The 25,906-nt window shown below is 47.6% G+C and overlaps 1 protein-coding gene across 4 annotated transcripts in view; it reads right to left on the bottom strand.

The window, feature by feature from the left end:
• Positions 1 to 4,388: 4,388 nt before the first annotated feature.
• The window catches only part of Ncald (neurocalcin delta), a 194,450-nt gene continuing 172,932 nt past the window's right edge, over positions 4,389 to 25,906 (bottom strand). For all 4 annotated transcript variants that reach the window (XM_059247590.1, XM_059247587.1, XM_059247588.1 and 1 more), the window contains exons 3-4: positions 10,527 to 10,632; positions 4,389 to 7,021 (exon numbers count right to left, since the gene is read on the bottom strand). In XM_059247590.1, the coding sequence (XP_059103573.1) occupies positions 6,924 to 7,021; positions 10,527 to 10,632 (204 nt within the window). In that variant the 3' untranslated portion in view covers positions 4,389 to 6,923. The remainder of the gene's footprint in view (positions 7,022 to 10,526; positions 10,633 to 25,906) is intronic.

The following is a 25,906-nucleotide window of genomic DNA, read 5'->3' as shown; positions in this document are numbered from 1 at the left end:
GCCCTTTCTCCTCAAACGGGACGCCCTTGAGGCCATCCTATTTTCTCTCTGGGTGGTGTGTCTTGGCAGGGCCATCCTGTCAGTGCCTTGTTTAGCTTTGGTAACTTAAGCCTTTTGTAAAGTTTCTGCAGGGGTTTACACTGGGGCGGGCCCTGTCGCTGGGACCTGCTACAGAACTGCTTGGCCGACATGGGGATCCTGGACACTGTAGTACCTCACAGTTTACAAGCATGTCCTTCATCTCAAGTGGCCCCTTTGGAAACCCAACTGTAGTTTTGCGAAGCGAGCCAGCAGCTCGGCTTAGCTGTGAACAGCAGACGTTCTTCTCATGCTTCTGGAGACCAGAAGAGGTGGGGCTATCCACGCAGGCTGTGGAAAACCACGGGAGCCCTGGCAATTCCCAAACCAGCTTTGGGAGGCACACTGGAGAGCCGAGGCTGTTCCTCTCCTTACCCTTGGGAGGTCAAGAGAAGACTGCTTTCCCAAACAGTCACGAAAGCGTGCCCCATTGTGGGCTGCTGTTCTCTCTGAGAGGACAGGTCGGTAGCTTAGGGACTTATATGTGCCCCCATGGGCTGAGCACTAGTTTGAGTAGCCATGCATATCCCACTCCCAGGCCTGGATAATGGGACAGCTTCCATGGAAAGGTCCAGATCTGCCTGGGAAGCACTTTGATGTCTTACCTGGAGGCTCAGTTGTTGGCTCCTACCTTCTTGTCCTACCTGCCCCTGAGGCTGACTCTAGACCAGCCATTGCTCTCCAAAGTGACAAAGAAGTGGAATGGGATGGAGAGTAGGTGCCATAAGGAAGAGGATCCCAAAGGACAGCAGGAACGCCTTTCTGAGAGCACCGGCACTCCTTATCCTTTGTGTGGCCAAAGGCTTGCACCCTGTGCTCAGCTCTGTTCCAGTCCTCTCTGCCACTCTAAATGCCATTCCTTGAACCAGCAGCTTGGGGACCGTCCAGGGTGCTGCTAGTGGGTCTCTGATCTATGCTCTACAACACTTGGGGTTAGCTCAAAACATGTTGGCAGACCTTATGTGTGGGTGCAGAACTCCAGAGCAGGGAGAAGACAAATGTGTAGCAACCCCACAGGCTACCAGTCTCTGGAAAACTGCTGGTCTGCTGTAAGGCCGAAAGACAAGCCGGAGATGGCTTGGCTTTGCCTTTGTCCTGAACCCCTAAGCAATGTTTGTGACAGCCATTGCCAGAACAAGGGATAAAAGCCGGGGCCACAAAAGAGTGTCACAGTGTCAGGTCCTGGAGCGTCCACCGGGGGCATCCCTTGCTGTGCTAGCTAGCAGAGCTTTGCTGAGCATCCTCTTCTGAACAAAACACTCCAGCAAGCTAGAAAAGCTTGCCTCAACTTTGTCCCTGAATTAATCTCACCCAAATAAAGAACTTTTTGTCATTGTTTTTAATCCATAGAAGATGGGGCACACATGAAGCCAGAAAGCGTTTCCTTCCGTGTCCTCACAATGTTGAAACTTTCCCGGTGTTTAGAAATTGGAACCAACAGAGAGATACACAGGGAGCTGTCATATTGACATCAGTTCCTAAGAGACTAAGGCATGTCCTAACGCAGAGACCCGGGAAGCATGAAATGAGTTAAAACATTTACTTTCCTTCGTATTTAACAGTCATGAAAATGCAACAGGAAAGGAGGATTTGTGCCAAATTCTGAGACTGGCCCTTTCTGAAAGACAGGCAAGGGGAGATTGATGTGTGTACAATCTGCTCCCACCTAAAAAAAGAATAAATGTAACTTAATAGTTTTGTAAATGGGAAAGGGGGAATCTATAAACTATAAATATGTTATTTTATTTTTTGTACATTTTTAAGAAGAAAAAATAAATATTCATAACATGAGTCAAACAGCAGCATCTGGTGATTTCTGTGTGGTGACCCCAGGTGCTCTTTGTCTTCGAGGAAGAGTCTCTGTGTCCTGGGTCTGGGCTGCTCTGGCACCTTCAGGCCCTGCTTACAGCAGAGCACAGACTTGCTCTTCCAGTCCCCCACCCTCCTGTTATACCAGGCTAAAATGCCAAGAGGGCCGAAGGGCAACAAGAGGCCCCCAGTGTGGCCTGGAAGTCACTCCTGACTGGTTTCCTCGGGTGGGTTCTGCCTACACCTTCTCCCTGGCACTTTTTGGGGATTCTTTCTGCTTTACATCTGTGCCAACCTCTACAGAGAGGCAAAAGTCACATGGCTCATACTTCAATTCCACATTCACACTTTCTGGCCCTCCGAGAGCCACACCTCAGAACACCATCTGTGCTGGGGCTCCAGTGGTAACCACCACGTTACAGAACCGCTCACCTTGCTCCAGCTGGTGTCTTCAGTGATTTCCCAAGAGCATCCATCCCAACGAGTAGCATTCCTGGCATTCTCCACAGCACCCCTTCTTTCTCCAGGCATGGTACTAAAATCTTGCCTCCAAAAAGCCTTCCCTGGCTGACTTCAACCCCAGTGGGATCAGCCCTTTATGCTCACATCAGGGGTAGGGAAGAGCAGGCCTGGGGTGAGGGGTGTTTACTATGTGGAAACTTCTGGAATGAAATAGGCCATAAGCCTTTTCGTTACTCTCCATGTTCTCCCTCTTCCTCAGGTCTGACTAACAATCACACCTGCCTGAATGGGTGGTTTGGGGTGTGTGTGAGTGCTCACCACATCTCCCCCTTTGATGTGGCCATCACAGTGAGCTGTGCTTATCAACACAAGCTCCCTGGACCGGGGGAGTACCCTTGGTGCTACATTCCATTTGTTCCCAAGGGTTCTTAAGCTCTGTACTTCTGGGCTCTTCTGAATGGGTGGATGGTTAATGTTGGGAATCAGGAGTTTGAGGAAAGACGGTGGGGGCCTCGGATGAGCCAGAGGAGAGGCGTGGTGGAGACTGCAGGTGCACACCACCCTTGTTCACTGGGATCAAATATCCATCACGGACCATTCGGGAAAGAACATTTCTGACTTGCCATTGAGTGAGAGCTAAGGTGTTTATGGTGGTGTTCAAGGTGGGATAGAAGTTTGCAACTCATCCTGAGGCCAGCCCTCCTCTCCCAGTCAGCTTCTTTGCTAACAACGCCCCCCCACACACACACACACTTCCAAGCCTTCCACACTCACACTGAATGGGGCACCATGGAACACTCAGCATGAGCCCAACCAAGTGCTGAGATACTGCTATTGAAGAAGTTCGGCTTGGAGAGCGCTGACTGGCCATTTGCCTGTCTCCGTGGGGGTGCGTGTACTGGTGAGGATTTTTGTTAGCATATACTAATTCCATTTTTTTTTTTTTTTTTTTGCGAACATGTATGATTTGGTCATGTTCACCCCTCACCACCTTCTCTTGTCTTGCCCCCTCCTGCTCCTGCTGATCCCCTTCATTTTTCCCTTCCCCAGCAACTGCTCACTGCAAACAGTTCCTCAGGGAGGGCTGGAGACTCGTAAGTCTCCCCTTATCCCCATTCCCCACTCCCATCTACGGCAGAGTATTGGCGGGCCCAATGCTGTGCATGACGGTGACTCTTTAACCAAGGGTAGTGATTAGCAAGTCCAGCCGCCTGGCACTGTGAAGAGTCCTCACTGTTTCTCACAGAGAAATGCTAAAATAGCGGCTATTCCCTGGAAAAGTCATACAGCTAAGCCTTCCCACGCCTGGGAGCTGCCCAGTGGTTAGCGCCTTATTGTCACTGTCTTTGCGTCCCGAGGGATGTTGGGACTGTGCACCACACATCAACACCCAGGACAACAGACTCCAGACAGCAGGCACCTTGAAGTCGGAAATGTGTGGAAATTCCTGGGTTGTGTGTGCACAGGCTCCTTAGGGACTCCAGCCACCTTCCCACCATCGCTGCCGTGAATGACGTGATGTGTTTCAGACAGTCCTTGTGCATAGAGACCAACTGTGTGCAGCAGTAGGAAAGGACTTCTCCACATCTGCTCTCCAAAGGTCTAGTTGGCCTATGAGGGGCCTACTGTAGCTCCTACTCCGGGGAGCAGGATAGCAGCCCCTGTCATAGGGCCTTAGCCTTCTGGGCTGCAGTCAAGGCCTGTCTGTGACTGCAAGGGAACGTGAGTGGCTCTGGAGGTACAGGCGTTCCATCACGTTATCTCTTCCCCAGAATCTTCTCTGACAGAGGAGAAAGGGAGAGGATTAGATTGCCCTTTTCAGGCTTCCCCAGATCCTACTGAGCAGGAGTTGGCCTGGGTTTTTGCTTGTGCACCTCATGTTTGGGGAAGGAGAGTCAATGTGGGGGAGTAAAGGCCAACCTGGGAAGGGAGAAGGAAGTGATACATGGACCAACAATGCTTCAAAACTCTTCCACCCCCAAACCTGGAACCTCCCCAAGACAACAGTTTTAGTAAGGAAAATCTCATGGTCCAGATGATGATATTAAATAATAAACATGCTTTAATGCCAGGCAAGAGCTATACAATCAACTGAACGGGACCACACCACATAGTCTGACGTATATTATTAAATTCATTTGTAGAAAGTCCCCCTGGGGTGTATTGCTGGGGTGGGACAGCACCCACAGCATCCCTTCTCCATCTTAAGCGAGGTATAAACAGTCACCTTTGAAGCGTCCTTCAAGTCATAGCCATTTAGTCCAGTCCCGTGGACAACAAGGCTGCCTTTACTTGGAACAGGTAAGACTCCCTTCCTCCAGGTATTCCCAAACACAGCCGAAACAATGCCTCACCAGAGTGACATGTCTTCAGGCTCTCAAGCGTCCGGGTGCCGTGAAGTTCCTTGGTGAAAATGTATAAAATTAGACATACCCCACACCTCCGTGGGGAGCAGGGGAGACAGCCCCAGGGAGAACACAGGCAGTGTGTTTTGTCTGGGTGGCTAGCCAGTTCTGGAACTCTGCATGCCTTCCGGGGACCACCGGGCTCACAGCCTATGCCTCTGGCGCTTCCATTGCCCAGTAGCTGGAAGCCACCTTCTCTAGTTCCCACCTCAGCTCAAAGTTCTAGAAACACAGGGTCTGGCTCAACGTGAGGCAGAGCCCGAGTGGCTTCTCAGCTTTAACGGATGTCACTCATCAAATGAGAGCCAGGAAGAGGATTCAGTCCTCAATTCGGAGGGGGACAGTTGGGTCCACTTTCCAAAGACCAGTGTGCTGGGTCCCTGACCTGTTTGTGCTCCACGGCTCGGGCTCATTCTGCTGTTCAAAAACAGACTTTACCATTTGGCCCACAGGATTTGGCAAGCCTTGGTACAAAATGTGAGGAGCTGACACTAGGAAAAATTAAAATTACAAAATTTAGGTCTCAAAATTTCAAGCCCTGAAGTGATTCATTTTAGTCCACCGTTCAAGTTTGAACTTCTGCCAGTGTGAGAGTCACCGTGGTAGTGGTTAGGGGTGGGGGACAGCTGCAGACTGGCAGGGACCTCTCGGTATCACTTTCCTTGTGGTTGTGTTTATCTTTCTGTGGTTCTTGCCCTACAGGAAGTGGCTTGGTGGCAGACGAAGACCTTCCCACCTCCTCTCAGGCAGGTCCTGCCACCGACATCCTTCAGTAGATGGGCCTTCTGATGCCAGCTGCCTGGGGGGCTTTGGCTCGCCTGTGGCCAGAAGTTCTTACCTCCAGCCCTCATTTCAATGTATGTGAGGTGACCAGCCCAAGCAGCAACTCAGCTTTGCTACATTCAAAGAGCACAGTGAGGGAGAATCCTGTTGGGATCCCCATTGGTAGACCCCCTCGTTGGCTCTTACAGTGCGTGAACTGCCCAGCTGTCCCACACCTGACTCTTTGAAGGGCCCTGTGGGCGGGAAAAATGAACATTCTAGATGTGGCTCCCCCACCAAGGATGTGGGTTGAACTGCTAAGAAGTCTCTGTTTGTCTACAGAACATTCATCTGCTTAGGGAAACGTCACACCAGCATTGGCTGCAGGTGCGCTGCTGGGCCTTGGGCCTTGTTGGTGTGCCGGACTAGCCTTCCTCGTGTCCTCCAGCCACCTTGACTCTGGAAACCATTCAGAAATCAAAGCCAGGCCCGTCATCATTGCTGTGTAAGTTTATGGAGTATATAAAATATACTTGTTGACTGGTACATTTGGGCAAAGACAGATATGACTTTAAAACAAGACATTGACATTCATTGTAGTTGGCTTCACAATAAGCTACTAAAAACAGTCTTCCGTAGTAAGATTGTATTAGCGCTCTCTACACATGCATTTACAAGGCAAAACACTTAATTTGGTCTGCAATACCCAATATTTTATATACAGCAGTCTTTTATAAATCACAAGTAGGCAGTTAGATGGGTCGGTTTTGGAATATGTTGCCATCTGTGTTGGATTTTTTTCAAAGAAACTCATATTAGCTCAACTCGTGTAAACCTGTGGAAAAATAGCTGAGCCTTCTTTTCCCATCTCCTCTGTTAATTTACCTTGAAATGTTCACAGCTTAGGAACTACAGCCTGCTGGGGTAGAGAGGGGAGTGGGCCTCTTGGGGGGATGTCCCAGCTCCCTTTCATAGCCTTTCCCCAGAGGGTATAACCTGTTCTGAGGAAACCAAGCCCCAGGTCCCCGCTATAGCCCCGAGGGCATGCGCGGCAACAGACCCATGGTAGTTTTGTCTTTCAAACAAAGCCCTTCTGGGCCGGGTGGGTTTTAAGTCTTGGGTTTTAAGACAGAGACATTCGAATCAAAGGGGAAAATAATGATGATTCAGAAGCCGTCCAGCAGGGAACACCACGAAGTGTGCTCATGCTCTCCACAGCACATGGGGCTCTGGGCATTCCCACAAAGCGTCCACGATGAAAGAAGCAAGAGGCAGAGGTGTCACAGGAGGGTGCATCTGACCGAAGAGGGGACAGCGTCACCATCAATATTGTTTGGCAAAGGAAAAAAAAAGTTTAAACGCTAATCAGGAGACACAAGCAGCTGCAGCGTCCTTGGGGTGCAGGGTTCAGAACTGGCCGGCGCTGCTGGGGTCGCACTGCAGGAGACGCACGATGGATGGGTCGCTTTTGGCCCCTCGGATGAATTCCTCCAGGGAGAGTTTTCCTAGGAAGCAAGAGGACCAGTGAGTGGCAGCCCATGGCCCTTTGCACTGCACATTGGGAGCAGCAGGAGCCCACGGCTTCCCTCAGTAGAAGCAGGAGACCATGAGGAAGGGACCCCACTTCTCCATTCACCGTGACATCGCCTACCACTTCCAGGATGCAGGGCTTGGAGCGGGTGTTGGCTTACCCTGACCTGAATCTCTGCTCTTCTGCCTCTACCTACCCCGTAGGGGCCCACTCAGTGTCTGAGGAATGAGTATCCCCCCCTCGCTTGAGTGTGCCAGGCTCTTGAAGCAGCAGGGCTGTGGCTAGGGGGCGTTCGGCCACTCTGTACTGGTGGACTCTGGTTTGCGGCAGACCCCTCCCCTTGGGTGGGCAGAGTAGGTTCTTTTGAACCAGTTTTTGAGGACAGCCGCATCTTCTTCCAAAGTCAGGAGAATAAAGATGTGCACTCTAAATAGAGGGTGACCCACTGGTCCTTCGACCCAGGAGGTTTGAGAAGGAAGCCGGGGACCTGCTCCCTCCCCGCTTTTTCTTTCTTTTTTGACATGGAGTCTCACTATCAGCCCAGGCTTCCTTTTGACTCTAGATCTCTTCCTCCTCAATAATGTGGATCCCAAGTCTCCCTCTTCTTCCTCAGCTTTCTTCCAGTAGAGGTTCTCTGTCACTGTCATTGTGGAGAAGTGAGCAGGGGACGCTTCCCCCATTCCTGGCACTTGCACAGTGGCCCTTTGAGTCAAGCGACTCATTGACTAATAAACTGGGTACAGAACTGCTGGGCCCCTCTGCCCAGCTTTGCCCTTTTTTCTTTCCTGGAAACTTAGCTCTATCTACCCTCCCAGAGACGGACACTAGGCCTCTCAGGCTCCTCTAGACCTCTGTACCTCAGTACCTCCCTAGCTGCCCTTCCCAGCTACCTGCTCAGGTACTGCAGCGTGAGACTGAGGGGGTAGGACAGAGCATCATTTGAACACCCTGAAGTCTCAGGCGGCAGCCCGGGGACACTTGGTACCCAACAGGAAGTCTCTGCCCTCTTGCACAGACTAGCATGTTGACTTACCTGGAGGTACAGAGGTCAGCAGTGAAGTGCGAAGACTTTTTACTAAGACTATGATGGCAGCAGCCTTTACATGACCCCTGCTCTGCTCGGGTGAGAAGGGACAGGGGACTCAGACCTGAGGCCCGGAAGCCAAGCCCTGAGCTAACGCAGTGCCTCTCCTGGCTGCTCAACATCCCCACCCACCCTTTCCTCACCGCTTCCATCCGCATCCATTTCTTTATCTAAACAAATCTTTCTGTAGCAAAGCCTGGGCCAGTATTGTCAGCTGCACCCCGGAAATGGTTACCCAGCCAGGGCCCTTTGATCCTGGAGCCCCATGGAGAGAGGCCCTGTCCCTGCCTGTGAGGCACACGTTCTTCTTCTCTCAGGAGAAGGCTGGATCTTAAAGTCACCATGTTCCCCAGACTACCCAAACCCGTGGTTCATCATCAGCAAGCTCGTTAACTGTTAAAACAATCTCGTGTTGGTTTAAACTTTACAAAACGAACTGTGCTGTGAATCAAGGTACATGAAGGGAAACAGGATGTCATGTGATTCTGTGGAGGAAACAGCAAAGAGACTGGCTTGCACCTTGAAAACCACGATCCTCAGGGAGCTGGCGCCCCATGTGTGGGAGGAGAAAGAGGCTTGCTGGATGCAGAGCCTTTTTTATTGTGCACATCAGCATCACCTGGTCCATTTCCACACTGCTCAGGAGACTTGCTGAACACCAAGAGCTGCAGATCTGGGGCCAGTGAGATGGCTCAGTGCGCTAAGTACCGGCTGTACAAACCTAAAGACCTGAATTTGACCCAGGGAACCTATGTGAAGGGGGAGGAGGAAGCTGACTCCACAGAGCTGTCTGTCCTCTGACCTCCATGCATGTGCCATGGCACACACGTACGGGTCATATAATAACATGTGCAACAACACATACAGTAGTGATAAAGAAAATAAAATCTGTGTTTTAAAAATGAGGGGCTGGAGAGACGGCTCAGTGGTCAAGAGCACTGACTGCTCTTGCAGAGAGAGGCCCAGTGTTTGAATCCCAGCCCCCGTGTTGGCTAGATCACAACCCCCTGTAGCTCCAGTTCCAGGGGATTGTATACACTTTTGTGACTTCTGTGGGTACCTGCATGTTCCTGGTGCACATAAACTCACACAGGCATGTGTACACATACACATAAATAATAAATGAGTAAACAGTTTTCAAAAAGCTGTGAAGCTTTTGACAGCATGGGTCAGCCTTGACTTAGCCCTGTAAACTCAGGCACTTCTGTACAGCCCTTCAAGATTTGGCAAGAAAAACAAGAATGATGAATTAATTTTGAATTTCAGTTGAATAACAAGCAAGTCCTTAGCATAAGCATGTCCCAGATATTGCATACAGACACAGTTATGCCGAGAAGAAGTCACTATTTCTCAATTGCTTGGGCCTCTTGTGTTCTACTTGACAGGCCAATATGCAGAAATCATTTTTATTTACTCATTTTACAGATAAGGTTTCCTTATGTAGCCCAGGCTATCCTCAAATTTGTGGTCCTCTTGTGTTACCACCATTCCGGAATTGTCTTTGTTGTTTGAAATCAACTTTCCTTCCCACTTTGGTTTGTGCATTCACTAGTTGTGGTTCACTTACAGGCAGCACCAGGGTCTACCCAGCCTCAGGGTCTACCCAGCCTCAGGGTCTACCCAGCCCCGGGGTCTACCCAGCCTCAGGGTTTAACCAGCCCCGGGGTCTACCCAGCCCCAGGGTCTACTCAGCTCCGGGGTCTACCCAGCTCCGGGGTCTACCCAGCCCCGGGGTCTACCCAGTACCAGGGTCTACCCAGCTCTAGGGTCTACCCACCTCCAACGTCTACCCACCTCTGGGGTCTACCCAGCTCCGGGATCTACCCAGCTCTGAGGTCTACCCAGCACCACAGTCTACCAGCTCCGTGGTCTACCCAGCTCTGGGGTCTACCCAGCCCCGAGGCCTACCCAGCCCCAGGGTCTACCCAGCCCCGGGTTCTACCCAGCCCCGGGGTCTACCCAGCACCAGGGTCTACCCAGCTCTAGGGTCTACCCACCTCCGACGTCTACCCACCTCTGGGGTCTACCCAGCTCCGGGATCTACCCAGCTCTGAGGTCTACCCAGCACCACAGTCTACCAGCTCCGTGGTCTACCCAGCTCCGGGGTCTACCCAGCTCTGGGGTCTACCCAGCCCTGAGGTCTACCCAGCCCCAGGGTCTACCCAGCCCCGGGTTCTACCCAGCCCTGGGGTCTACCCAGCACCGGGGGTCTACCTAGCTCTGGGGTCTACCCAGCACCGCGGTCTACCAGCTTCAGTTCCTTCCAGCCCAGGATAGGTGGCTCTCACAGAGCACTTTATGTCAGTCCCTGTGGCTGACATTCTGTCCTCAGTAGAGTGGCTCTGCCTGGATTCCACCAGCAGGTTGGCACAAGCAAAGCCCTTCAGCCTCCTACCGTCTCTGTTGGTGTCCATCTGGCGGAAGATCTTTTCTGTCCTTTTCTCTGGGGTCGATTCATCTTCAGGCATTTTCATGACAGAGGAAACCATTTTGTAGATTGCCTAGGGATACAAGTAACAGGGTGGTGAGATGGAAATGTAGTTCCACCCAACAGAAGGTCTACTAAGTGTCAGATGCCGGAGTGAAGGTTCCTGCGCACTGGGGGAGCCGGGTCCACTCCTGGGCTTTGTGACAGGACAGGATGTGTAGTCCCTGGTAGAAGCAAGGCCAGCAGAACTTGCTTTCCACCAGTGATGCTCACGGCAGTGCCACCTGGCAGAAAGCCACAACTGCTGCTTCTGCTGTGGTAATGTATAAAGGAGTTCCCAGCAGTTGCGTTAAACTCTGAGCAGCGCTTGTGAGGGGGCGGGGCTCCTAACGAGCGCTGTTGAATGTTGCTGTGTCTCACACTAGCGATGACTGTCCCTAGAGACAAGTAGAGCCTATTGTGGGCATAACCCCGGCCCCTTGAGGATGACAGACACCCGAAAGTCTGTCGGGGCATGCCATTATCTTCTCTCAGGCAATCATTATCTGTCACCCTGCAGTATGTGGCTAGGGGCTCACCCTCACTGAAGATCCCAGTAGCTGTGAGAGAGAAATGGGATGCTGTCAGTTTGGGATTATAATAACATTGCAATCTCAGGGTGAGACAGACCAAGCCCATCTGTGAAATACGACAGGAGAAAAATGATTCAACTGAAAGACTGGAAGCCGAAGTGGAGGCATCCCTCACCACCCACAGCCTTTTGCAAATGGCTGGGAAATGCTTGGGGGAGCCTCGTTCATCAAAGGTACTTTGTATTTGGGAAGAGTAAGATGAAGTCATTGTTTTGCTCTTCACATTATGACTTCTTAATCAGATTCACTTTGATCACCTCAGCCATGGGGGCAGGGGGAATGTTTAAGAAAAGGTAGATTTTGCCAGAAAGTTCTAGAAGTTTCTGGAGTTCTAGATGCAACAGGGCAACTGGGAAAAACAGGGAAAGAAAGACAACCAAGAAAAAGAGAGAATTCGGGGTGTGTGTGTGTGGGGGGAAGTGGTATTAAGGGCTATATTTCCTGCTCTATTCTTGTTTAGGATCAGGCCTGTCAGAAATATCTAAAATATTACAGACATGGTCTAATCCCAGTCAGTGCAGTAAGAATGAAGATGATTCACCCAGTGGAGTTTCCTCAGGCAGATCCCATCCCTCAGAGACCCCTGAGGCAGACTGCCATGTCTGCCAGAAGCATAGTCACAGCCCTTGCTGAACTCCAAGGCCACCCCACAGTGAGTCACAGGACAGTCAAGGCCAGCACCGTGGCCCTGTTTAGGGTGAAACATGCTCTCCTGAAACATGCTCACCAAAGTGTCCCTGGAGGCAAGAACAGAGTCCGAGTTAGTCCTTCCCCCGCACCCAGTGGGCTGGTTCTCTCAAGCCTCCATCTGTGTCACGGTCTGTGTCACGGTCTGCAGGATGGATGGAGTACTACACCAAGCTGTCGTAGATCCCCATGCGGGTGGGGTCGTTTAAAAGTGGAGAAGCAGAGACTCTGAGATCTCCAAGCTTTCCGGTTAACTTCAGATCAAGGCAAGATGAAACCACTGGCAACACACACACACACACACACACACACCACACACACACACACATACACACTACACCATACATACTGCACACACCACACAACAAAACACATACATATACCACAATGCATACATCACACCACACACACATACCACATCACACACCACACTACAAAACACACATACACACATACACACACCACGACACACACATCACAACACACACACACAAATCATACCACACACATCTTATCACACACATCACACCACACACGCACACCCCATCACATACACACCACACTACACACACACCACACCATAAAACACACACACACATACATATACCACAAGACACACACCACACCACGAACACATATCCCACCACACACACACATCACACTACACACACATCATATCACACTACACACACACACACACACACCACGCTACACACACATACATCACACATGCACACCGGACTTGGAGCATCTTTATGAGTTCCTAAGCTCAGGAATCTCAGGGCAGCAACAGCAGTGCCGTGCCGTATCTGACCTCAGCACTAACAGCGCAGTATCTGGACCCCCGTCAGTTCACCCAGCACAGTTTCTTTCAGGGCGAGCCTTGGCCCACCTCCGGGGTTGCAGAGGAGTCAGTTGGGGACTATTTATAGACAAAGGAGGGATTTATTGTTCCAGAAGACTTCAGCAGACCCATGATCTCTTCCGGACCTGCTCGTTCCTCTGCTGAGTCTGTTTTGCCTCTGGAAGGTTCCATCCTGGCTGGTGTTTGTGACTGGACCCAGGAGCATCTTGGGAGATGCTCTCCTGTGGCCACTGACAGTTCCCACCAACTTGGTCAACATGTTCACAGTTGGGTTTCCTGGACCAGTGGCTTCATTCACCTCCTTTCTCATCTGAGTGTTCAGCCGGCACCCCCTACTCATGTACTAAGGACAGATTGTGTCCACCGGTGACTGTCCCCACCCAGCTGCCCTCTTGGATTCCTTCTCTCACTTTTCTCCTCTTCTGCCTCTCTGTCCTCAGAGTTTTTGTCTTCTCCCTCTTCTACTTCTCTCTGCCTCTGTAAATGTGAATTTAACATTCACGGAAAAGCCCCTAAAGGTCGGAATCTGCCAACAGCTGCCAGTAGCCCCTCCCCGTGGACTGATGCCGATCTAGCACTGCGGACAACTTTAAGGAGTGGCAGCTTTGGAAGCTCCTGCACGGACACCGGCCGCTCCTGTCATGCAAGTCTCTGCTCTTAGTGGATCCCGCCACCCTTCTCAGTTCCCGTTCATTGACCACCCACTCACCCATTCATCAATGTCTGTGTGAGTACCACACACCAACCCTGCCTTTGTCCTCAGCGGTTTGACCAGGAACCAAAGCAGGCAGACGCTCTTAATCAGGGCGAGCACAAGGTCACCGTGGGGCATGCAGGGCTGGCTGTGTGGTTTGATGAGATGTTACACACAGGGTCAGGGCAGGCCTCCCTGAGGGCCGACCATGGGGAAAAACACGGAAAAAAGCAAAAGGCCTTAACGAGAAAAGCATTTGACAGGCTTTGTCCTCCCACATGTCACCTGTCCTTTCGGAAGGAACTCGAATGATACCACGCTGCACCCTGAAAGTGTCCCACTTTCCAGGGACCACCGTTTAGGTGGGGACAGGCGCCCAGCAGTGCCTCAGTAGGTGTGATGAAAGCCCTCATCCCTAGCCTTCTCAGTGCCCTCGTGACCCCTTAGAAACCCACTGATCTTTTAAGAACCCCTCCTTGGGACTTGGATGGCAACCACCAGTAACAACACAGAGCTCAGTTCGTTCACACTCCTGCTTGAGTGGAGGCTTCAAAGACAAGCAAACACGGGGTGTGATGGAGAGGAGGCCTGCACCCTGGCTGTTAGGATAAAGGAGTAGAGCTGGTTTCGGAGAAACCCGGCCAACCTATAAACATCTCCCTCTCCAGGGCACCAACCCCACAGGAACAGTCGCCAACCTCCCACGACCAGAACCACCAGCCACAGACTGGGCTCCCGAATGTGCAGACTTGGGAAGGTGAGGTTCCCTAAAAAGAGACTCACCTTTTCAGGCTTTGTTTCCAGGCTTAGCTATGGCAATTAGGCTAGATTTGTTCTTTGGGCACCAATTAGCCAATAGGATTAGTGGACTGATCCCCAAACCCACTTTATTATGTGGTTGATACCTTTCTTCTCTTCCCCAGAGCATGAACACCCAAAGCTGACTACTGCTGAACTTCCGTCTGGGGATCTAGGGCCTAGAGAGGAGACACAAGCCCCGGCAGTGCTCGGAGGCACAGCGTGTCTTTTATTAGCACCGTCTTCCCCAAATGTAATGGGATTAAATCGTGGGGGAACCAGGCTACTTCCCCATTTCATGTTTAGCAGTGTCAGTAAGGGGCCTGGCAGAGGTGGCCTGTTTTTAATTAAGCTGGAAGGGTCCTGTTCTCACCCCTGGGTAACTGTCCCTTTGGGACACTAAGAAGACCAGCTGTGGCTGTGCCCTGGTAGGCTCTGGGCAGCTCCTCACCGTGGTTAGATGCTTCCTGCTTCTTTGTGGTGCTCCCTCCCTCTCTTCCTCCCTTCCTCCCTCCCTCTCTGCCTCCCCTCCTCCCTCCTTCCTTTATCTCCAAAGGAACAAGCTCTTAGGATACTGGTAAAGAAAGCTGGCTTTTTGGATCCTAGTGCCTATGGTGAGACACTTTGCACAGCCTCGGTGCAGGGAGGAGGGGCTTGGACCTGCCTCAACAGAATGTACCAGGCTCTGCTGACTCCCCATGGGAGACTTTGCCTTGGAGGAGTTGGGAATGGGGGGTGGGTTGGGGGGGATTTAGGGGGGGAGGAGGGAGGAGAGGGGAATCTGTGGTTGGTATGTAAAATGAATAGAAAATCTCAATAAAAATAGAAAGAAAGAAAGAAAGAAAGAAAGAAAGAAAGAAAGAAAGAAAGAAAGACAGGGTTGTGGACTGACTGAGGCCAGGCACGATTCTAAGAATCAAGGCATGTTCTCCGAAGGAAACCAAGCTGATCTTTCATGAGAAACTTTCGGGTCTTCCAGCAGAGAAGCAGACACTCGGGGTTCTCTGATGCAGACTAAGGCCAGAGGAGCTGAGCAGCGCTGACTTTGTAGGTTACAGACAAGGAAGTGCTCGGAAAGATTTATATACCAGGAGAAAGGACCATGAAAACCTTTTGTGGAAATATTTTTGAAATACAATCAGTGTCTACATGTCTGGAATGGTACAAATCATTTCTCATGCCTACCCGGTAAGGTAAACTAAATCAGCATCCTTCATGATATTCTGCTGAGGTATTTCAGGTACTGTAACTGACAGAGAATAGCACTCCAATCCCCCCCTTTTATTTTGTTATTTAAGACATTTTCATTTTGTTATTTAAGACATTTTTATTTTATGTGTATGAGTATTTGTCTGGAGGCCCAGCAAATGTCTGAATGTCTGACCATGGAGGCCAGAAGAGGCTGTCAGATCCTGTGGTAGTTTGAATGTAATTGGTCCCCATAATCTCAGGGAGTGGCACTATTAGGAGGTGTGGCCTTGTTGGGGTAGGTGTGGCCTTGTTGGAGGAAGTGTGTCACTGTGGGGGCGGGCTTTGAGGTTTCCTATGCTCAGGATACTGCTCGTGTCTCAGTCGACTTCCTGTGGCCTGTGTATCAAGATGTAGCCAGCACCATGGCTGTCTGCACACTGCCATGCTCCCCACCATGATGATAATGGACTGAACCTCTGAACTGTAAGTGAGCCACTCCAATTAAATGTTTTCTTTGTAAGAGTTGCCGTGGTCATGATGTCTCTTCACAGCGACAGAAACCCAAACTAAGACAGATCCCTTGGAACTAGAGTTGCAGCATGCTGTTAGTGGCTGTGTGGGTGCTGGAATCCACCTCCAGGCTTCTGGAAGAGCAGCCAGTGTTCATAACCAGGAAGTCACCTCTCCAGCCACTCTTACTCCCCTTTCAATTAAAGATATCTCACTCTTATACTATATTTCATAAAGGTTTTACCTAGGAAAAATTACCTGTACGTTTTTCTGCTAAAGGTAGGGTCTGATCCACTTTGTATATTTTTCCCTTTGTGAGCCTGAGATCCTTGAAGATCATAAGCAGCAGATTCACAAACTGATTCATGCTTCCTACACAATAGCTTACTGTTTAAAAGAGCCCAGCACCTTGTGCCACCCTGCTGACTTCTGCCAGTTGCTCAGGAGCAGGCCAGCAGTCAAAAGAACAGGTCAGTGACCTGCCTAACAGCCATTCCCGAGATTCTGTTCCCAAGGCCCATTTCAGCCCTTGCCCCCCACCTTGTCACCTCTGCTGCTTCGGGGGTAGGGAATCCCTCTGCTCAGGTACAAGCCATACAGTCAGAAGAACAGCCCCGAGGCCAGGCCCTGACCCCAACCCCAGGGGCTCCTGCTGCTTAGGTGTGGGGCACACAGTCAGAAGAACAGAGACCCCTGCTGCACCAAAGGCCAGCTCCTGACTTGGAACAGATACTCCCTACAGGATCAGAGGTCACATTGGCCACTGAAATCTGGGCCACAAAGGCTAGAAGACCAAAGAGGAAACAGAAACCAAGGAGCAAAACACCCATCCAAAAAAGACAAACTCGGAAATCAGCACCTAGACCCAATCATCCCCAAACCAGATGCCTAGACACCAGTGTAAGAAGAGAATCAGCCGGGTGGTGGTGGCGCACGCCTTTAATCCCAGCACTCGGGAGGCAGAGCCAGGAGGATCTCTGTGAGTTCGAGGCCAGCCTGGGCTACTAAGTGAGTTCCAGGAAAGGCGCAAAGCTACACAGAGAAACCCTGTCTCGAAAAACCAAAAAAAAAAAAAAAAAAAAGTAAAGAAAGTCCTTGTGTCACATATTAATCAAAACACTAAACACACACACAACCACAACAACAAAAAGAATATTAAAAGCTGTAAGGAAAAAAGGCCAAGTAACATACAGAAGGCAAACCTATTAGAATTACACCTGACTTCTCAATGGAGACCCTAAAAGCCAGAAGGTTCTGGACAGATGTGCTGCAGACTCTAAGAGACCAAGGATGCCAGCCCGGAGTACTGTACCTAGCAAAATTTTCATCATCGTGGATGCAGAAAACAAGATATTTCATGACAACATCAAATGTAAACAATACCCATTCACAAATCCAGTCCTACAGAAGGTACTAGAAGGAAAATTCCAACAAATTTAACTACACTGGTGAAAACACAATCAATAGATAGATAATCTCACACCAACAAAACCCAAAGAAGGGACACATACACACACACACACACACACACACACACACGCATGCACCACCACCACCACTACAATAAAATAACAGGAATTAACAATCACTGGTCATTAATATTTCTCAATATCAATGGACTCCATTCACCAATAAAAAGACATAAGCTAACAGAATGAACATGAAAACATGATCCATCCTTCTGCTGCATACAAGAAACATACCTCAACATCAAAGACAAACATTACCTCAGAGTAAAGGGTTGGAAAAAGATTTTCCAAGCAAATGGACCCAAGAAGCAAGCTGATGTAGTGGTTCTAATATCTAACAAAGTAGATTTCCAACCAAAATTAATCAAAAGAGATGGGGAAGGACACTTCATACTCATTGAAGGAAGAATTTACCAGGATGAGTCTCAATTCTGAATTTGTAAAGAAACATTACTAAAGCTTAAATCACACATCGAACTCCACATTAAGAGTGGGAGACTTGGCTACCCCACTCTCACCAATGGACAGGTCTGCCAGACAGAAACTAAACAGAGAAACAACAGAACTAACAGACATTACGACTCAAATGGACTTAATAGACATCAACTGAACAGTTCACCCAAGCACAAAAGAATATATCTTCTTCTCAGTACCACATGGGACCTTCTCAAAAATTGACCACATATTCGGTCACAAAGCAAATGTCAACAGATATAAGAAAATTGAAATAATCTACTGTACCTTCTATCAAACCATTATGGAATAAAGCTGGGTTTCAACAACAACAGAAACTACAGAAAGCCTACAAACTTGTGGAAACTGAATAACAACTCTCTACTGAATTATCACTGGGCCAAGGAGGAAATAAAGAAAGAAATTAAAGACTTCCTAGAATTCAACGAAAATAAATGTACAACAACCCCAGACTTATGGGACACAATGAAAGCAGTGCTAAGAGGAAAGTTCATAGCACTAAATACCTTCCTTCATAAAGAAATTAGAGAGATTCATACTATCAACTTAACAGCATACCTGAAAGCTCTAGAATGAAAGAAGCAAATGCACCCAAGAGGAGTGGATGGCAGGAAATAATTAAACTCAGGGCCAAAATCAATAAAATATACACAAAGAGAACAATACAAAGAATCAATGAAACAAAGAGTTGGTTCTTTGAGAAAATCAACAAGATAGACAAACCCCTAGCCAAATTAACTAAAAGGTAGAGAGAGAATTTCCAAATTAACAAAATCAGAAATGAAAAGGAAGACATAACAACAGACACTGAGAAAATCCAGAGAATCCTCAGGTCATACTTCAAAAACCTGTACTCCACAAAATTGGAAAATCTAAAAGAAATGGACAATTTTCTGGATAGGTACCACATACTAAAGTTAAATCAACATCAGATAACTATTTAAATAGACTATAACCTCTAAGGAAATAGAAGCAGTCACTAAAAGTCTCCCAACCAGAAAAGCCCAGGGCCAGTTGATTTTAGCACAGAATTCTACCAGACTTTCAAAGAAGAGCTAATAACAATACTCCTCAAATTATTCCATAAAATAGAAACAGAAGGAACATTACTAAATTCATTTTATGAGGCCACAGTCTCCCTGATACCCAAACCACACAAAGACTCAACAAAGAAAGAGAATTACAAAGCAATTTCCCTCATGAACATTGATGCAAAAATATTCAATAAAATACTCCCAAACTGAATCCAAGCACACATCAAAAAGATCATGCACCATGATTGAGTGGGCTTCGTCTCAGAAACGCAGGGATGGTTCAGCATATGAAAAGATGTCAATGTAATCCACCATATAAACAAACTGAAAAAAAAAAACAATAACACATGATCATCTCACTAGATGCTGAAAAGGCCTTTGACAAAATCCAACACCCCTTCATGATAAAAGTCTTAGAGAGATCAGGGATACAAGGGACATACCTAAACATAATAAAAACAATATATAGCAAGCTGATAGCTAACATAAAATTAAATGGAGAGAAACTCAAAGCAATTCCGCTAAAATCAGGAACAAGAAAAGGCTGTCCACTTTCTCCATATCTATTCAGTATATAGTAGTTGAAGTTTTAGCTAGAGCAATAAGATCATTTAAGGAAATCAGGGGACAGGAATTGGAAAGAAAGAAGTCAAATTATTGATATTTGCAGATGATATAATAATATACATAAGTGGCCCCAAAAAACTCTACCAGGGAACTTCTACAGCTGATAAATACCTTCAGTGAATTGCCTGGATACAAAATTAAATTTATTTAATACAAATAAAAAAATCAGTAAATAAAAAAATCAGTAGCCTTCCTATATACAAATGATAAATGGGCTTGGAAAGAAATCAGGGAAACAATACCCTTTACAATAGCCACAAATAAGCCGGGCAGTGGTGGCGCACGCCTTTAATCCCAGCACTCGGGAGGCAGAGCCAGGCAGATCTTTGTGAGTTCAAGGCCAGCCTGGGCTACCAAGTGAGTTCCAGGAAAGGCGCAAAGCTACACAGAGAAACCCTGTCTCGAAAAATCAAAAAAAGAAAAAAACAAAACAAAAAAAAAACCAATACCCACAAATAACATAAAATATATAGGGATAATTCTAACCAAGGAAGTGAAAGAACTGTGTGACAAGAACTTCAAGTCTTTGAAGAAAGAAATTGAGAATATATTAGAAAATGGAAAGATCTCCCATGTTCATGGATTGGTAGGATTAACATAGTAAAATGGCCATTTTACCAAAAGCAATCAAAAAGATTTGATGCAATTCCAATCAAAGTCCAACACAATTCTTTACAGACCTTGAAAGAACAATACTCAACTTCATATGGAAAAACAAAAGACCCAGGATAGCTAAAACAATCCTGTACAATGAAAGAACTTCCAGAGGTATAACCATCCCTGATTTCAAGCTGTACTACAGGGCAATAGTAGTAAAAACAGCATGGTAATGATAAACAGACAGGTTGATCAATGGAATCAAATTGAAGACCTAGATGTAAATCTACAGACCTATGGACACTTGATTTTTGACAAAGAAGCCAAAATTATACAATGGGACAAAGAAAGCATTTTCAACAAATAGTGTTGATCTAATTGGATGTCTGCATGTAGAAGAATACAAATAGATCCATACTTATCATCCTGCACAAAACTCAAGTCCAAGTGGATCAAAGACTTCAACATAAATGCATTGAACCTGATAGAAAAGAAAGTGAGAAATAACCTTGAACACATTGGCACAAGAGACCACTTCCTGAACAGAATACCAATAGCATAGGCATTAAGATTGAGAATAAATGGGACCTCCTGAAACTGAAAAGCTTCTGTAAGGCAAAGGCTACTATCAATAAGACAAAATGGCAGCCTACAAAATGGGAAAAGATCTTCACCAATCCCACATCTCACAGAGGGCTGATATCCAAAATATTTAAAGAATTCAAGAAACTAGACAGCAACAAACTAAATAATCCAATTTAAAAATGGGGTACAGATCTAAACAGAGAATTCTCAACAGAAGAATCTCAAATAGCTGAGAATCACTTAAAAATGTTCAACATCCTTAGCTATCAGGGAAATGCAGATCAAAATGACTCTGAGATTCCATCTTGTCAGAATGTCTAAGATCAAAAACACAAATGACAGCTTATGCTGGAGAGGATATGGAGAAAGGGGAACACTTCTCCATTGCTGGTAGGCATGCAAACTTGTACAGCCACTTTGAAAATCAATATGGCAGTTTCTAAGAAAATTGAGAATCAATCTACCTCAAGACTCAGCTATACTACTCCTGGGTATATATCCAAAGTATGTTCCACCATACCACAAGGACACTTGCTCAGTTATGTTTATAGCAGCTTTATTCATAATAGCCAGAAACTGGAAACAACCTAGAGGTCCCTCAACAGAAAAATGGATAAAGAATATGAGGTACATTTACACAATGGAGCACTACTCAGCTGTTAAAAAACAATGACATCATGACATTTGCAGGCAAATGGATGGAACTAGAAAGAACATCCTAACTGAGGTAATCCAGACTCAGAAAGACAAGCATGGCATGTACTCTCTCATAGGTAGATATCAGCTCTAAAGTAAACGAGAACCAGGCTACAATCCACAGACCCAGAGAAGCTAAGTAACAAGGAGGGCTCCAGGGGTGGGGTGCATGGATCTCACTGCAAAGGGGAAACAGAATAGACATTGCTGTTGGATGAGGGGAGGGCTCTAGATGGGGGGGGTAAGGATGGGAACAGGAGGGATCAGGTGCAGGGAGGATGGAGGGAGAGAGTGCTGGGGGAAACTGGAACCAGGGGGCATCTCTGGGATGAGCTAGAAACTTAGTGCAGTGGAAACTCCCAGGAGTCTGAGGAGTGGTTCTAGCTAAGACTCCCAGCAGTGGGGGATATGGAGCCTGAACTGGCCAGCTCCTGTAACCAGACAAGGCTTCCAGGGGAGGGACTGGGACACCAACACAACCTTTGATCTACAATTTGTCCTGTGTACAAGATGTGCTGGGGTAAAGGTGGTGCAGAAATTGTGGGAGTAGTTAAACAATGACCAGCCCAGCTTGAGACCCGCGCCATGAGAGGGAACTCACCTCTGACACTGCCTGGAGGGCCAGACCCAGAGGTGGGATAGCCCAGAGACCTAGGCTCGAACCAAACATGATTGGGGAAAAAAAGTCTATGGAACGATTCCTAACGATATTCTGCTATACTCATAGATTGGTGCCTAGCCCAGGTGTTATCAGAGAGTCTTCACATAGCAACTGACCAAAATAGATGCAGAGAACCACTGTCAAACATTAGGCAGAGCTCAGGGAATCTTGTGGAACCAGAGGGGTCAAGGACACCACAAGAAAACCCACAGAATCAACTAATCTTGATTCATAGGGGCTCACAGAGACTGAACCAATAACCAGGGAGCCCGCATGGGGCTGACCTAGGCACTCTGCACATATGTTACCATTATGTAGCATGGTATTCCTATGGGGCTCCTGAGAGTTGAGAGCAGGGAGGTCTCTGTGTTGCTTGCTTTTGGGACCCTTTCCTCCTACAGTATTGCCTAGTCCATCTTTAATAGGAAAGGAGATGCCTGGTCTCACTGCAACTCGATATTCAATGGCTGGTTGACATCCATGGGAGGCTTGCCCTCTTCTGAAGAGAAAGAAAGGAAGTGGAGGAGGACTGGATGGGAGGAGGGAGGTTGAGGGGTACTGAGAGGGGAGGAGGGAGGGGAAGAAAGGGCAGTAGGGATAGAAAAACAAAATAAACCAAACAAATAAATAAATAAAAGGGCCCAGCACAATACCTTTTCGTCATTTTAAAGGTGATGGACATCAGATGATTTGTAGTATGTGGGAATTAAAGCTGTCCACAGACAGGCTGAACAAATACTACAGATACTGTGCTTTTCCCTAAAGCTCTTTCTACGAAATACGTCTTTCAACATGCCCTCAGACCAGCCATCACCAAGCAGGGTGGGAAACACTGCTTTATGCTGCTTGGAATACCACAGTGCATGTGTAAAAGGCCCTGCGAATTCCTATACTGAAGATACCCACTGAGTCCTGTTGTGTCTAGTCTTTCCCAAACTGGTTTGACCATTTCTTCTGTTACAAAGCACTGATAAAATTAGCACCCTAGAAAATTCTCTCTGAGCCAAGACTGAGTCTGATGCTAGCTCCCTCTCCTGGTGTCCGTTGTTCTTCCCCTCTTCTGCTCAGCAGAACTAACGATACACGATCCGATGCTTCTTCATGAGATTTCTCTTCCCAGTGGTGTCTAGACTGCTTCATCATAGGATGTTTATTATCTCTGTATGCTTTGGGGCCTGGTGCTTGCTTCAATTGACACACACGTGTTGGTTTTATGCTAAGCACAGTGATGGCACGATGTCCTTTAGATTTAGAAAGGGAAAGCATGGTCCAGGGCGAGGAATTCACAATACAGGTGGCAGAGAGACAGGCAATCATAATGGATGTTAAAATGAGAACAGAGAATGCTGCTTCTAGCCAGGATGCTTAGGGACTGGATTACCCTCCCATCTAAATTCATCAACAACAAAACCCCCAAACAATAAATGTCACATGATGGCACTGGTTAAACTCATTGGGTCACAAGACAAAAGAAAAAGACATGGACGTGGGAAAATAGCTTGTGTGGGCAGGGGTGGGGGTGGGTGTTGTGAGAATGGGAAGGAGATGAGGGGAGTGAGGGGTGAGAGTAATCAGAATGGATTATTCACACATATGAAAAGGTTGACGAATACATTTAATCTTAAAAAGACAATACATGTAGAACCACAGCTTATAAGACCCTGTAAATTAGGCAGCCAAGGACAGTAATTCCTGAGAAACTAGAAATGGAAGTGGTAAGCAAGCCCTGGACAGCTCCACTGTGATGATGCGGCAGTGTCCACAGCTGCAGGAGGGACCTCCCTGGAGCTTGATAGAGTCACTGATTGGTGGACAGAATTAAGAAGCTGGACAGACCAAAGAGCTTGGTGTTCAAGGGTCGACTACACTAAAGGGGAGAGCCACACAGACAGAACTCCAGAGAGCTGTCGTTAGTCCCTCTAGGTGTCCAGCTGAGTCCCTGCACAGACGGATGAGAACTACCAAAGACGAGGTTGAAAGAAGCAAATGAAAGGGTGGGTGGGGGGAGCGTTTGGCCCAAAGTCAAGAAAAGTGTCTGTTTTCACCGCCACGGAAACCCTCCTGATTTGTGCGGTCCTGTCTACTTTGAAAGGTCTTACCTCAGTAGTGGGGAATTAGTCCCAGATGATCCCTGCTCTGTGTCACCTATCAAATTTTAAAAGCAAGATCTGGAAAGTTCAAGCTGTATCCAAGCAACTTAACTACATCTCAGAACAAAGCATAAGGATATTTATATTTAAAAAATATCCAACTCTCAAGAGGGTAAAATTCACAGTGTCTAGTGCGCAATAAAAAATTAGCAGTCTCGCAAGGAAACACTATCATACCATACAGGAGGAGGAAAAAATCCATCAAGTGACCTAGAACTGACATAGATGTTATAATTAGCAGAAGGGCCATTGAAACAGTTACAAAAACTGTGCTTCATACTTCCCCAAAATAGACAGGGGAAGCCATTAGGAAGACCCAGATCAAACTTCTAGCAATAAAAGCTGCAGTGTTTGAGGTGGAAAATACACAGAGTGGGATTGATGGCAAATTAGATCTCCCAGTGAAGAGAACACTGATGCAGACAGGAGGCTAAGCCACCCAAGACAGAAAGGGAGAAAACCTAACATCCACAATGCAGCAGGACACTAGTGGCTTGTACGTGGCCTTCGGGCTGTGCAGTATGTATGCAATTAAAGACCGAAGGAGCCCAGAGAACGGGGAACTGGGAAGATTCAAAAGCATAATTACTAATAATATTCTAAAGCTGGTGGAAACCACAGGTCTACAGACCAAAGTTTTGATAGACAAAACACACACTGCCATCACTCCAGAGGGAACTAGATGGTTTATTCATCCCACTGTCTAACTGTGAAAGCAGAGTCATGGTTAAATTTTTCTTAAGTGACCTGTAAGGTACCAATAATAGATGGGAAAGGAGGGTAAGGGAGATCGGAAATATTTAAAAAGAAGGGGTATTGGCCCACTTTACTCAAATGCCTACTTATCATCTTTGCTTTGGGTACAGGTGACAAACTTGCCCTTCACATTCGGTTGTAAGGCTGACGCAGCCTAGCACCTGCACATCTAACTAATGACAGTCCTGTTGTTCGCTGGCCTTGCAAGAGTCTTGCTTAGTGATTTCCTGAGAACAGAAGGGAGTCAAGTGTAGCCTCATCTCAGATTGAATGATGTGTGCCTAGCCCCAGAGTGTAGCTTCTGTCTCCCATAGCTCCAAGAAGTTCTAGGCACCCTCAGGAGATTTGGTGGTGCCTCTGTTGATTACTTGGCTCCTTCCTTAGACTCAGCCTATGCTATGATAGGTGTGAGGAATTCAGATTGCCTCCAGCAGGGCAAGGAGTTGGAACGATGAAGGGCAGAAAGGATTCTCCTTCCTCATAAAGTAACGGGCAGACTGTGTTCCCATCGAGAGGAGAGAATCCAGTGTGTGATGGAGGAAAGGTCACATTTCCAACATGCTTTAAGGCTCCTGAGAAAGTGCTTCAGTGCAATAATAAAAATGGGTCTAAATCATGATCCTAAATTTGTCACTAAAGGAAATCAGCACATAAATGTAAAAGAAAAAGTTCATGTAATGCTCTAAACCAAATCCACAGATGGTTTTGCTTGTCTATCTGGATGATGGTCCATCAAAAATAGTGAAAATCCATAGTTTTCTTTAGAAAGAACTCCACTCTAGCGTATGTGGTGGACTGAGCAGTGCCCCCCCCCCCATGTGTGTCCCCGTCCTAACCCCTGGAGCCTGGAGCTGGCTTACCTTCTACAGTAAAGAGATCTCACAAAACTGGTTGAATCAGTAAGGAGACGGGAGGATGCCC

The sequence above is a fragment of the Peromyscus eremicus genome, chromosome 20 (genome assembly GCF_949786415.1).
Source record: "Peromyscus eremicus chromosome 20, PerEre_H2_v1, whole genome shotgun sequence".
Classification (NCBI taxonomy): domain Eukaryota; kingdom Metazoa; phylum Chordata; class Mammalia; order Rodentia; family Cricetidae; genus Peromyscus; species Peromyscus eremicus.
This window is presented reverse-complemented; position numbering and strand designations above follow the sequence as displayed.